Here is a 12,387-nt window from a genome sequence, read left to right as displayed (position 1 = left end):
TGTTCTGTTCTTGTGAATAGAGCCCTAAATTTACTGAGGAGATTCTGATAACCATTTTGGCAACCTGTAATACTCAGAGAATCAAACTTGAAAATTTAAACCTTTTCCTAGAACACAAAAAGGCATACTGAAGAAAGATTTCTACATTTTTATGAGATCTAATATATGATTAGTTACGGTCTGAGTGCAGAGAGTCCTACAAAAAAAAAAAAAAAAACCTAAAGTGAAATCTCAGAGAATATTTTGATGCCTCACAAAAATAATCTATGAGTGTGTGTGGGGAGTGATGAAAAAGAAAAAAACATTTTCTATATTTTCTGTGTTGCTTGTTTATAACCACCCTGGCAAGTGGATGTTTGTAGCTGGAGAGACTTCCACTGCTGAGTTTTAGGTAGGGCTGAATGCTCTGGGGGGTGAGGCAGGTAATTTGAGTTCTGCTGGGCCCACTGCAGGAGAAAGTACACCAGGCCAACAGGGCTGGGCCAGCACAGAGCACCAGGAAGGGCCCAAAAAGAACTCCATATAGTGGCACGGTCCAGAAGAGACTGGAGAAAGAACTGGTTGTAATTCTTTTCCAGTGAAAAGTGATGCGCTCTATAAGGCAGACTCCTCATGTTCAGCAGAATTTTTAATCAGATTGCAAAATGAGTGATGTGCCTGGTACGATTGGTTTTCCTTCATGTGGAGGCATCAAGGTTGACAAAGTTCCAAACAGAGTCCCTGTGTCAGTGAGGGCAGGGTGGATGTCTGGGTCGTACTTACAGGTAAAGCATATGCAAACTGCAGTAGCAAATTGTTTTGATGATGTTGGGGGTTGCTGTAGCATTTGTGGCCCTCTTGAGATACCTTCCCATATTACCTTGCTCTTTGGGGGTGGGGGTGTGGGAGTGTTTAATGTGAGTCTCCAGGGGAAAGGACGCAGTACTTGGAGTCAGAAGACCTGGGTTCAAGTTCAATCTCTGTCAAAAGCTACCTTCAACCTCTCTGAGGTTGCCCAGAAGAGGGCTCCCTCTCTGTTCTGTGGAGAGAGGGACTCCTGACCCTCCCACCCGGCTGATGAGATCAAGTTAGAGGATGTGTACCTGAAATACTTTGCAATGTCTTGTAAATATGTCTTGTACAATATTGTATATATGTGTTCTTACAATTATTTATAATTATTAAATGGTGTTATGGGTTGAATTGTGTCCCCCCAAAAGAAATGGTGAAGTCTTAAAGCTTAATACCTCAGTATGTGACCTTATTTGGAAATTGGGTCTTGCAGATATAATCAGTTAAGGTGAGGTCCTACTGGAGTAGAGTGGGCCCCTAATGCAGCATGGCTGGTGTCGATGTGAAGATGGCTGTATGTATGTATGTATGTGAAGGTGGCTGTATGAAGACAGAAACACAGGGAGACACCATGTAAAGATGGAGGCAGAGATTGGAGTGACACATCTACAAGCCAAGGAGTGCCAGGGACTCCCAAAAGCCACCAAAAGCTAGGCAGGAGACAAGGAACAGGTTCCCCTTGGAGCCCTCAGAAGGAACCAGTCCTGCTGGCACTTTGATTTCAGACCTCCAACCTCCAGAATTGTGAAGTAATACATTTCTATTGTTTAAAGCCACTCAGTTTGTGGTAGGGAGCTCCTAGCCCAGGAGAAATGTAAGGAATTTGTTATAACACTGTCTTATTTCTATTTAGTGCTTATAGTTAATGTATCATTTTCATTGCATTCCCACCACTACACTGTGGCATGAGTAAAATTTGTCTCTACTTAGGAGGAAACTGAGGCTTGGAGGCTGTGAGTCACTCAGCAGCGAAACATTTTAGTTAGCCTCTCCTCTTTCTCCTACATCACAGCAGCTTTGCTTAGGCCAGTTAGTGGCTCTTCCTGTTACATTTGCACTTTTCTCAGAGGAGAAAGGTGTGTCTTTCCCTCTGCTTCTTAATATGTAACTTGCTGCCAACATCATGTAATTTTTCACCAAGTCACCTTTCCTGCCTGGCTCACATCTCTCCTCGGAGTCCTAAGGGTCTTCTCAGAGGCCCAGAGGTTGGAGGGGGCTCCCTCTGTGCTCTAGAGAACTGAGATCAGCATCAGCCTGACCCCGGTGGAGTTCTCATACTTGAGCAGAAGGTCTTAAATGTGACAAGAATCCAGACAGCCTCCCAGGAGGGACTGAGCATCATTTGGGCAGCCCCTTTCCTTACTAATTGGGGGTCCCTATGGGTAATGCCCAATCCCTGTGACTGTGCCCACTCTCAGCAGAGCCTTGCCCATCACAGGTGGGTGGGTGGGGGCATGAAAAGAAGAAAGAGAAAGAGCAAAAGACTGCACTGTGGCTGATAGCAGCACCATCCAACCTAACATGATCTATCCATAGAAAGTTCAACCAACAGAGTTTTGTCTTCCTTTCTCATGCATTGTAATGTGAAATATCTGTCTTCATCATGTAGTAACAAAAGCAATGCATCACGGAATAATAAAGCGTCTGCCATGGTGCTAAGAAAAACCTTGAAAATGAATACTTTCAGACCCTGAATTCCATATTCTACTCATGAGGGGAAGTCATTAATCATTTATTATTTTGCCCATTTGACTTGTTGAAAGTTTTATGTATCCAGGTTTTAAATATCATTCTTTGGCTGTCAGCCAGACCCTCATCTTCACAAAATGTACTCTTGAGAGAATTCCTGAGTTATACATTGGCTATAGCCCAGCCTGGAAAACTCCTCAGTATAAAACCTCATTTCCTTGGCCTCCTTTTTGTTCAGGAAAGTTGGAATTTGCCTCATGGGCAGCAGAAACTCAGGATTCATTCTCTCTAGAGACTTTCAAATAGAATCCCAGATGCTATCATGGTTCCAATTTGTATTTCCCTCCTTTTCACCCCAGCCATCCTTGCCCCCTTTCTGCTCCTGCTACACCATAAGAATATTCCTGCCTTCGAAACTTTGCTCGTCCCCTAGATGTCCACATGGCCAAATTCCTCACTTCCTGGTCTTTTCTCAAATGTCAGATTCTTAATGAGGCCAACCCCGGCCAGTTATCTAATAATTCATTTCTCTCCTTCCTGCTAGAATGGCTCCAAACGCATTATTAGATAGCTCTCTGAGGGACTGGATTTTTACTTTTTGAATTGTTATTCTTTGCTCATAGTATTACCTGTAAATATACCCATGTAGGTTTTAAGGCCAAACCTCTGAAAACCTGTAATATATATTCAGGCCGTTTAATGAGTTGATAATGACTTTTACTTAAGTTCTCTGTTTGCATGTCAATCCATTTGTTGTCACCCAATGAAAACTATGAGTTGAAGGCTGACGGTTTTTGTTTGTATTTATTTATTTATTTATTTATTTATTTATTTATTTATTTATTTATTATTTAGAGATGGAGTTTCACTCTGTGACCCTGCCAGGAGTGCAGTGGTGCAGTCTCCATTCACTGCAACCTCCACCTCCCGGGTTCAAATGATTCTCCTGCCTCAGCCTTCCGAGTAGCTGGGATTACAGGTGCACGCCACCATACCCGGCTAATTTTTGTATATTTAGTAGAGATGGGGTTTCACCATGTTGGCTAGGCTGGTCTTGAACTCCTGACGTCACGTGATCTGCCCACCTCTGCCTCCCTAAGTGCTGGGATTATAGATGTGAGCCACTGTGCCTGGCCAGTGAAGTTATTTTAAAAACCATTGTTCTTTATTTTTATTTTATTGGATTAAATATGTCAATTCGAAATGTCTGCACTTATTACTGAAATGCCCAAATGCTATTTTGCTTTTCCAGTTAATCAGCTGCTTTAAGCAGAGCTCTAACAATTCAATTGTTCTACCATTACTTTCCATTAAATCTGTCAACTACAGTTCATCAGGTATATTCAGTACATCATGATAGGCTACTGGATGGGTATCAAAAATCATAAGGCCATAGAGTGCCTGCCTTTAGAGAGTTTGCAGCCTGATCTGAGAGATGAGAAGAGACAGACCAAAAGACAATTAACAATGTGAAATCATAAATTGAAAGTTCCAGATATATGGTTATATAGTAAGAGAAGCGATAAGGGAGAGATTAAGGTAGAAATAAATGTTGGAGTCAAGTAATCTTTATCATGCTTTTGCTTTGCATTATAGACTATTTCTTCCTCTTTGTCTTCATTTTAATTTATCTGAAAGCCAAGAAATCCAAAAAAGTTTATCTTCTACTGCTTAAGTTTGTTACCATTTTCCAGGAATTTATTTCTTATCTCCTGGGATGTACATCACCAACTTGAGCTAAAGAAATCCACATAGGTTTGTAATAGAATTTGATGTATCAGAAGAATGATTTTTATTTTCCATTTGTCATGTAGAGAGTCAGGTAGGGACAAGTTTCCCTTTTCTCCTTGGAAGATAAGGTTAGCTAATACGTTTATTTATAATAATTATTTTTGTGCATAATACATTCATTGTCCTTAACTCAGAAAAAAAGTCATCTGTCCAAATATTGCATTTTTTAAACATTTAAAAATATTTTTCCCATGCTTGGTTTTATTTTTTTCTAAATCACAGACTCATAGTCATATAAACAAATACAAGTTATGGGGAACATGAAAAAAGGGGTTAAAATACTGTGATTGAACTATTTGGAATGTATTAAATTTAACTGGCCAAGGGACAGGGAAATTCTTGTGAAAAAAATGCAGTAAAAATTAGTGAAGAAATGTTATCATCTTAATTGTTAAAGATAATTTTTAAAAAATCAAAGTTCAAGGTGTATTTAGATTTTTCTCTTCACATGAACTCATTTCATTCATTTGGCCATTTTTTTCTTCTGTGGTCATGATTATTAAAATCAGAATTATTTTAAAGCTGCAGTGAATTCTACCGAGTTTCTAGTCCAACCTCTTTGTTTTTCAAATGAAAAAACTAAAGCCCAGAGACATTATGGAACTGACTGATGTTATACAGCAAAGTAGTAGAAGGACTGAGACTAAATCCCCAGTGCCCTGAAAACATGAATGACAGCATTAGACCAAATCCTGCTTTGACATATGGAATAGAAAACAACTCAAATTAATATGCATTGCCTCTGCAATGCCACCTTCATCACTGGCATCCTCGGGTATTTTGGACAATGTGCATGTGTTAATAGTGTGTTACTCTATTTCCAAGTGCCTGGAGTTGTCCCTCTGTGGTACACCTTTCCTGGGGGAGCTCCAGGTATGACACTGTAAATAGCAGAAACAATATTTTCTAATGATTAGTGAAATATATTTCAAAATTTCCTGAGTTTTTATCATGAAATGTTAACAGGTTTACTTGGTTTATTTTGAAGTCAATAGTTAGCTATATCTGATATTGTCACAATATGCAATATGTTGTGTTGCTTTTCACATAAATCTACAGGAACCTATGGAGGTCATTTAAAGAAAAGGTAGTTAAATCTGCTTGTTCTGTCAATCAGAAAGGAACAGAATCAGGTTTGTCTTTCTGACATGATTTAGTCTCTCCTGAACGCAGAGAACTTAAAGCTTTCATTCAAGTACATTCATCTCTGACTGAATAATTAAACACAGGATTTTTTCTTTTTTTTGCGTGTGAGATTTGTCACAATAAATGCAGTTAATAGTTAAAACTAGTTGTAATTTACACACTTACTTGTCAACATATTCAACTAGATCTGTAGAATTCTTGGTTGACATTTTGGCTGGAGATAATCTTACCTAAAACAAAGGTTACAGATTCAGAATATATCATCTGCTTCTTTACAGGTTACTTTTATGCAGTTTATCTTTAAAGAGTTTTAATTTTAAACAAAATATATACCATAGACCAGATAATCAGCTCAGTTAATCTTACACATGCCCCCTTTGTATTGCTAATGACTAAAAACAAAATTAAGTTCTACAGAGATACTAAAGAGTTGTATTTCATAGATTTGGTATCACAGTCAAAAAAAACCTTTTTGGAAAAGTCAAAGCCATAGATTATTCTTAGATAATTTTAAAATGAAATATCTAATGATTATTGACTGAGTTACTAAAGAAGTCTTCACAGAATGAATGATTCCTGACATGCTGATTTCTAAGGAGAAACAGCTAATTTTCAAACACAAAGCCCCGAACTAGAAAACTAGCCTATCCAAGTACCTGGATGTCAGATTATTATAGCCAGTGCAGTCATATACATGATTTACTAACATTAAGTATAGCTGGCCATATGTACACTTAACTGGCAACTTCTAATTCAATAAAATGGTACTACTAGAAAGTTCTATTTTCATGAAAGTTGATAATTTGCAGCATTTTTATGACAGGAAAGAAGATACCCAATGTACTCACTGTCTTTCATATCTCAAAAATCCCTTAAATTCTTTTTTTTTTTTTTTTTTTTTTTTTGAGATGGAGTCTTGCTCTGTCGCCCAGGCTGGAGTGCAGTGGCGCAATCTCCGCTCACTGCAAGCTCTGCCTCCCGGGTTCACGTCATTCTCCTGCTTCAGCCTCCCGTGTAGCTGGGACTACAGGCGCCCGACACCACGCCCGGCTAAATTTATTTTGTATTTTTTAATAGAGACGGGGTTTCACCGTGTTAGCCAGGATAGTCTTGATCTCCTGACCTTGTGATCCGCCCGCCTTGGCCTCCCAAAGTGCTAGGATTACAGGCGTGAGCCACCGAGCCTGGCCGAAAATGCCTTAAATTCTAATGTTCTTTTAAGTTTAAAAAATCGAGACAGAGTTATCCTAATTTTAATAGCCTATTGCTGAACTGGATTCAATATGGAGAATATGAGTGGTATTCCACCTCAGTTAAAAACTTTAACAAAATATATTCCTAGGATATTTTTTCTTGCTTTATGTTACCGTGTACTATAATGGTGGGCAGAATATGTTAAGACTCACACACAGAAAGCATTCCTTTTTCAAGTGCCCAAGGAATTACTACTTCTTAAGTTTTAAGAAACTTAATTGGATATCTCCCTCCTTCAAAAAAACTTAAAGAAAAAAATGTTAAGTCCATTAACAAGGATGCTAATAAAGAACGCCTGACAAAGTCTTTCCTGACCCAGCCCTGTTGGTGGTGGGCAGGCAGAACAGGCTCGAGGCTGCTCACGAGGGCGCCTGTGAACCTCCAGGAGAGAGCTTGTACCCTTCCCCCATTGCTGAATGGGGTCTGCAATGGGTCTAATGCTGTTAAGCCACGTCTTCCCCTAGAGAATGGATCTACTGATTCACTGGGCACTCAGGTGCCCACATTATGGAAACTGTCCTAAGTCCCAGAGGGCCTGATGCCTTCTACCGTGGAGCGTGTTTTCACTCCTGTTTCCCACTGAAACAGTACTGAGTCCTGACACCTCACCTACTTCATTGCCAGTTCTTTCCTCCTCACCTTTCCACTGCTCCCTCTGGTCTGTGGGGGGATCTATTTTTGGTATTTCCTCAGCAACCGGTTGGTCCCTCCATATATGTTTGCAAACAGTAGTCCTCTCCAAGTATTTGTGGAATTAAACTGTACGATGAATACAGTGTCCAAGGGCACTAACTTGTCCTCCTTTCTCCTTCTGGAGTGTAACAATTAGATCTATGTTTTATTTTTATTTTATTAATTTTTAAGTCTTATTTGAAAGACCATAAGTAGCATTTTCTTAAAAACACACCTACAATACACACTTTATAAGTGATAAATGTTAAGCACAATGATGAAGGAATATTTGGAAAAGTATAGAAAAGTTAAAGATACAGAATAAAAATTATCGCTTGTAATTTTGCTACCTAGAACAAAAACCATTGATGTTGGCTTTTGGTGCAATTTTTTAAATGTAATTTTTAGGTATCTAAGACAATATTTAAATTTTTATATCTTTGCTGATTGAACATAAGAGTCAGTTCTGTTTTATCCTCATTCCTATAAGCTAGGATGTTATTATATATAAAAATTGTCTCACAAACAACTTGATGGCTACTATGGGAATTTTTTTACGTATATCAGTTTTATCCATTTCATAATAATACTTTAAATGTTATAGCTTTTTGGTTTTATGGGCTATGAAATACATTCTTGTATATGACATAATTTTGACATGATGCCCTATAAAGTGGATATCGTTACCTTCACATTAGTGTAAGGATGACATTAGTTACCTTAAGTAGCTGAAACCCTTATTATGGGAAGAAATTAAGATGATTATTTTTTATAGGTGAGGAGCTTCAGGATCAGAGAAGTACTGGACTTGCCCAAGATCATGTAGATGTTGATGATAATCATACTATAGCCCTTCCTACTTGCTAAGCACTTACTTAAGTGACTCATTCAAACCTACAATAACTTTGTATGATAAGCCTAATTCACCCATTTTACAGAAGAAACAGAGAGGTTAAGTAATCATTCCAAAGTCCCACAGCTAGTATGTGGTACAGCCTACTATATAATACATACCAAAAATCAATGTTTGATATTGTGCTAGTGCTTTACGTAACAAGTGACTGCATCTGCCTCTTGTTATGTAAATTACAAGGTGTTAAGAGAAGTACAAAAAAAAGTCTAAAAACATTGCTTTAAAAAATGTTCTTTAATGGAGAAGATATGACAAGTTCTAATAAAGGAAACATTCTATTTAGCTATACCGGTTTTCATGTTAGAGATAAAGATAAAGTCTGCACCTTGAGTTTATCATGGTTCCTTTTGAATCGTCATGAAACATACATCACGATCAACTTAAAAGAATTTTAGCCCCATATATTAAAAATCAGTCTAATTAATGAAATTCTAAATTAAGGTCATTTTTCTTTTCAGCTTGTGTTGTCAGCAGCCATTTTGCCAAGACAGAACAAACAGGAAATGTGGGAGAACTATTCTTCCAGGACTTCTTAAACTCTCTAGGCACTCTAAGCTTTAAAGAAGCTGAGCAAAGTATTCTAATTTTAATGTGAATATTGAAAAGTACTTGCTTTCTTTTCTTGGTTATTGTCTGAGCCAGGAAGGGAGCCATCAGGTTCAACTGGCTGTTCCTCTGCAGTCGCAGTTGGAGAGGCACTTTTGTTTACATTTGTATCTAGGTAACCAGAATGCTGAATCAGGTCAGGAACTATGACAAGTAAATTTTTGCAGTGCTGCTAACTTTTTTTTTTTTTTTAATTGAGGGCAGTTTCTGTACACATAGCTTAGCTTAAAGGGAGGCTTTCAATTTGTTTTACATTTCCCCTCTCCTCACTTATCCCAATTCTCCCCCATCCCCCCATAACATCTATAGTTAGCTAGAAGGGCATTTCTTTATAGATACTTCTATAAGACCTTTAGAAACTTTGTTAGGATCAGACAGCTCTAAAATAATCAGGAATGTATTTTTTTTAAATTATACTTTAAGTCCTGGGATACATGTGCAGAACGTGCAGGTTTGTTATGTAGGTATACACGTGCCATGGTGGTTTGCTGCACCCATCAGCGCATCATCTACATTAGGTATTTCTCCTAATACTATCCCTCCCCTAGCCCCCCAACCCCCAACAGGCCCTGGTGTGTGATGTTCCCCTCCCTGTGTCCATGTGTTCTCATTGTTCAGCTCCTACTTGGGAGTGAGAACATGTGGTGTTTGCTTTTCTGTTCCTGTGTTAGTTTGCTGAGAATGATGGTTTCCAGCTTCATCCATGTCCCTGCAAAGGGACATGAACTCATCCTTTATAATGGCTGCATAGTATTCCATGGTGTATATGTGCCACATTTTCTTTATCCAGTCTATCATTGATGGGCATTTGGGTTGGTTCCAAGTCTTTGCTATTGTGAACAGTGCTGCAATAAACATACATGTGCATGTGTCTTTATAGTAGAATGATTTATAATCCTTTGGGTATATACCCACTAATGGGATTGCTGTGTCAAATGGTATTTCTAGTTCTAGATCCTTGAGGAATCACCTCACTTTCTTCCACATGGTTGAACTAATTTACACTCCCACCAACGTGTAAAACTGTTCCTATTTCTCCACATCCTCCCCAGCATCTGTTGTTTCCTGACTTTTTAATGGTACTATTCTAACTGGCATGAGATGGTATCTCATTGTAGTTTTGATTTGCATTTCTCTAATGACAAATGATGATGAGATTTTTTTCGTATGTTCTGGCTGCATAAATGTCTTCTTTTGAGAAGTGTCTGTTCATATCCTTTGTCCACTTTTTGATGGGATTGTTTGTTTTTTTCTTGTACATTTGTTTAAGTTATTACCCTGTTGTGCCCAAGCCTTCTGAGGGTCTTCATTGGGATTCATTATTTTGTTTATATGTAATAAGAGATATAAGAAAGATAGTGAAGTAGGAGAAATTTAGAGACCCTGAATAGTCCATAAGTACCTGAACTCATGATGCTTGATTTTCCAGCTTTATTTTTTTGTAGATTTGGTATTTTTGAAAAAAAAAATCTCTGTGATTTTTTTTCTTTTTTCTGAGGAAGCCAGCATACCAAGGAATTGTAATTGCATCCTAACTAAGGTCTTCCTGTTTCTGGGGCCTTTTCCCAAGGATGACTTAATAGCATTGTGACTGCAGGAAGGCTCTATGATGTCAGTGTGGCTGGCCCTCACAACTGAAGTCAGGAAGTCCCTGGGATTTAGAAGCTTTGAATGTTTTCTGTAGTGCGCATTGTCATACAAATCACTAAGCCCTTCACTTCTTTGTCTCATGGGGTGGGAAGTGGCCATTGTTAAACTGATATTTCACACTCTTCTCCTGATTTCATCTTCACAGTTTGAAAAGAGATGAATTATCATCAAGCTAGACAAAGAGGAAATGAAATGCTATGGTATTCCCAACTCTTTCTCCAAGTATGTTAGGGAGGAAGCTAACTCTTCTAGATTACAAGGGGACTTCACAGATAGTGCAGCACTGATGAAAAGTGACATGGGTCGGAGTTTTACAGAAATGAAAATATTGAACTTTGCCTTTGTAGGGGAAATTTTGTTCAGTTATTTAGCTAAAAAGGGGTGGATTGTTTTAGCTGTAAAATGTTTGTTCAAGTTTTAAAATTAGAATTTGCATGTTTGTTAATACTACTTGGCCTCCATATACAGAAATGATGCTTTGGCTAAATTGTCCAAATTATGGTATCAGATTTGCCTTGTTTAAAGGCACACAATGTTCAGGATGCTGAGTGAGAAACTTTGATCCCACAGATAAAGGACACCTATGGGCTTCCATGCATATCCCCTAGTCCTAAGCTAAGCCCTTAAAACTCAAAGATGCAGTAGTTCATGGTTTGCAAGCAGTCCAAAAGGCTCATTATGCTACCCTAATCATCATTTTATCTAGTGCCAAGGCAGACTGACACACAGCAGGGACTAAGAGCAGGTGGCTACAGATTCCGAGAGAGTGGGTTGGAACCCTGACTCCTCAACCTACCATCTATTTACTTTGGACAAAATTACATCACCTCTTTAAGCCTCAACTTTCTCGTCTGTGAAATGAGCTAATAATATCGATCCCATAAGATGGTTGAGAGGATTAAATGTAATAATACACTCAACTGAGGGCGACGCCAGGAATCCACTAAAAGATAACTATTATTAGTGATTATTTCACAAGGTGCCAATTATCCAAGAAATAGACACAAGCAGAGTCTGTGTGAGAAAGAAAAAATAGATTTAACCTTACTTAACAAATTTTTAAGATTCTTTCTCTTCTTAAATTCAGCTTTTAATCCATGGTATTTGGTTAGAAAAATGGGCCCTACTAAAATGGACAATTTTGGTAGGTTTGTTCTCTAAACATAAATGGCTATTCAATTTTAACATAACAATGCACATTATATATATATATATATATTACTAGGACTATAAAAGCTAGGATATAAAGAATGAAAATTTTTTGTACAGCTCTATAATGTGTTTGTGTGTGTGTTTTTTTTTTTTTTTTTTTTTGAGACGGAGTCTCGCTCTATCGCCCAGGCTGGAGTGCAGTGGCGCAATCTCGGCTCACTGCAAGCTCCGCCTCCCGGGTTCACACCATTCTCCTGTCTCAGCCTCTCTGAGTAGCTGGGACTACAGGCGCCCGTCACCATGCTCGGCTAATTTTTTGTATTTTTTAGTAGAGACGGGGTTTCACCGTGGTCTCGATCTCCTGACATCGTGATCCGCCCGCCTCGGCCTCCCAAAGTGCTGGGATTACAAGCGTGAGCCACCGCGCCCGGCCATGTGTTTGTGTTTTAAGCTGTGTGTTATTACGAGAGTTAAAAATTAAAATGTTAAGTAAAAAATTATAGTAAGCTAAGGTTATTATTAAAGAAAGCAAAGGTTTTAAATAAATATAATATAGCCTAAGTGTACAGTGTTTATAAAGCCTACCGTAGTGTATAGTAAAGTCCTAGGCCTTCACATTCACTCATCACTCATACACTGACTCACCCAGAGCAACTTCCAGTCCTGCAGGCTCCATTCATGAT

At 38.4% G+C, this 12,387-nt stretch overlaps 1 protein-coding gene across 1 annotated transcript in view; it reads right to left on the bottom strand.

Annotated features, from left to right (window-relative positions):
* The window catches only part of FAM81B (family with sequence similarity 81 member B), a 57,835-nt gene extending 47,403 nt beyond the window's left edge, over nt 1-10,432 (bottom strand). Inside the window, 4 exon segments of the mRNA XM_055298627.1 lie at nt 5,623-5,687; nt 8,910-9,013; nt 10,305-10,341; nt 10,343-10,432. Of these exon segments, the coding sequence (XP_055154602.1) occupies nt 5,623-5,687; nt 8,910-9,013; nt 10,305-10,341; nt 10,343-10,432 (296 nt within the window).
* Between the last annotated feature and the right edge of the window lie 1,955 nt (nt 10,433-12,387).

The sequence above is a fragment of the Symphalangus syndactylus genome, chromosome 11, assembly GCF_028878055.3.
Source record: "Symphalangus syndactylus isolate Jambi chromosome 11, NHGRI_mSymSyn1-v2.1_pri, whole genome shotgun sequence".
NCBI lineage: Eukaryota > Metazoa > Chordata > Mammalia > Primates > Hylobatidae > Symphalangus > Symphalangus syndactylus.
The sequence above is the reverse complement of the archived record's forward strand: the minus strand, read 5'-3'. Positions and strand labels throughout refer to the sequence as shown.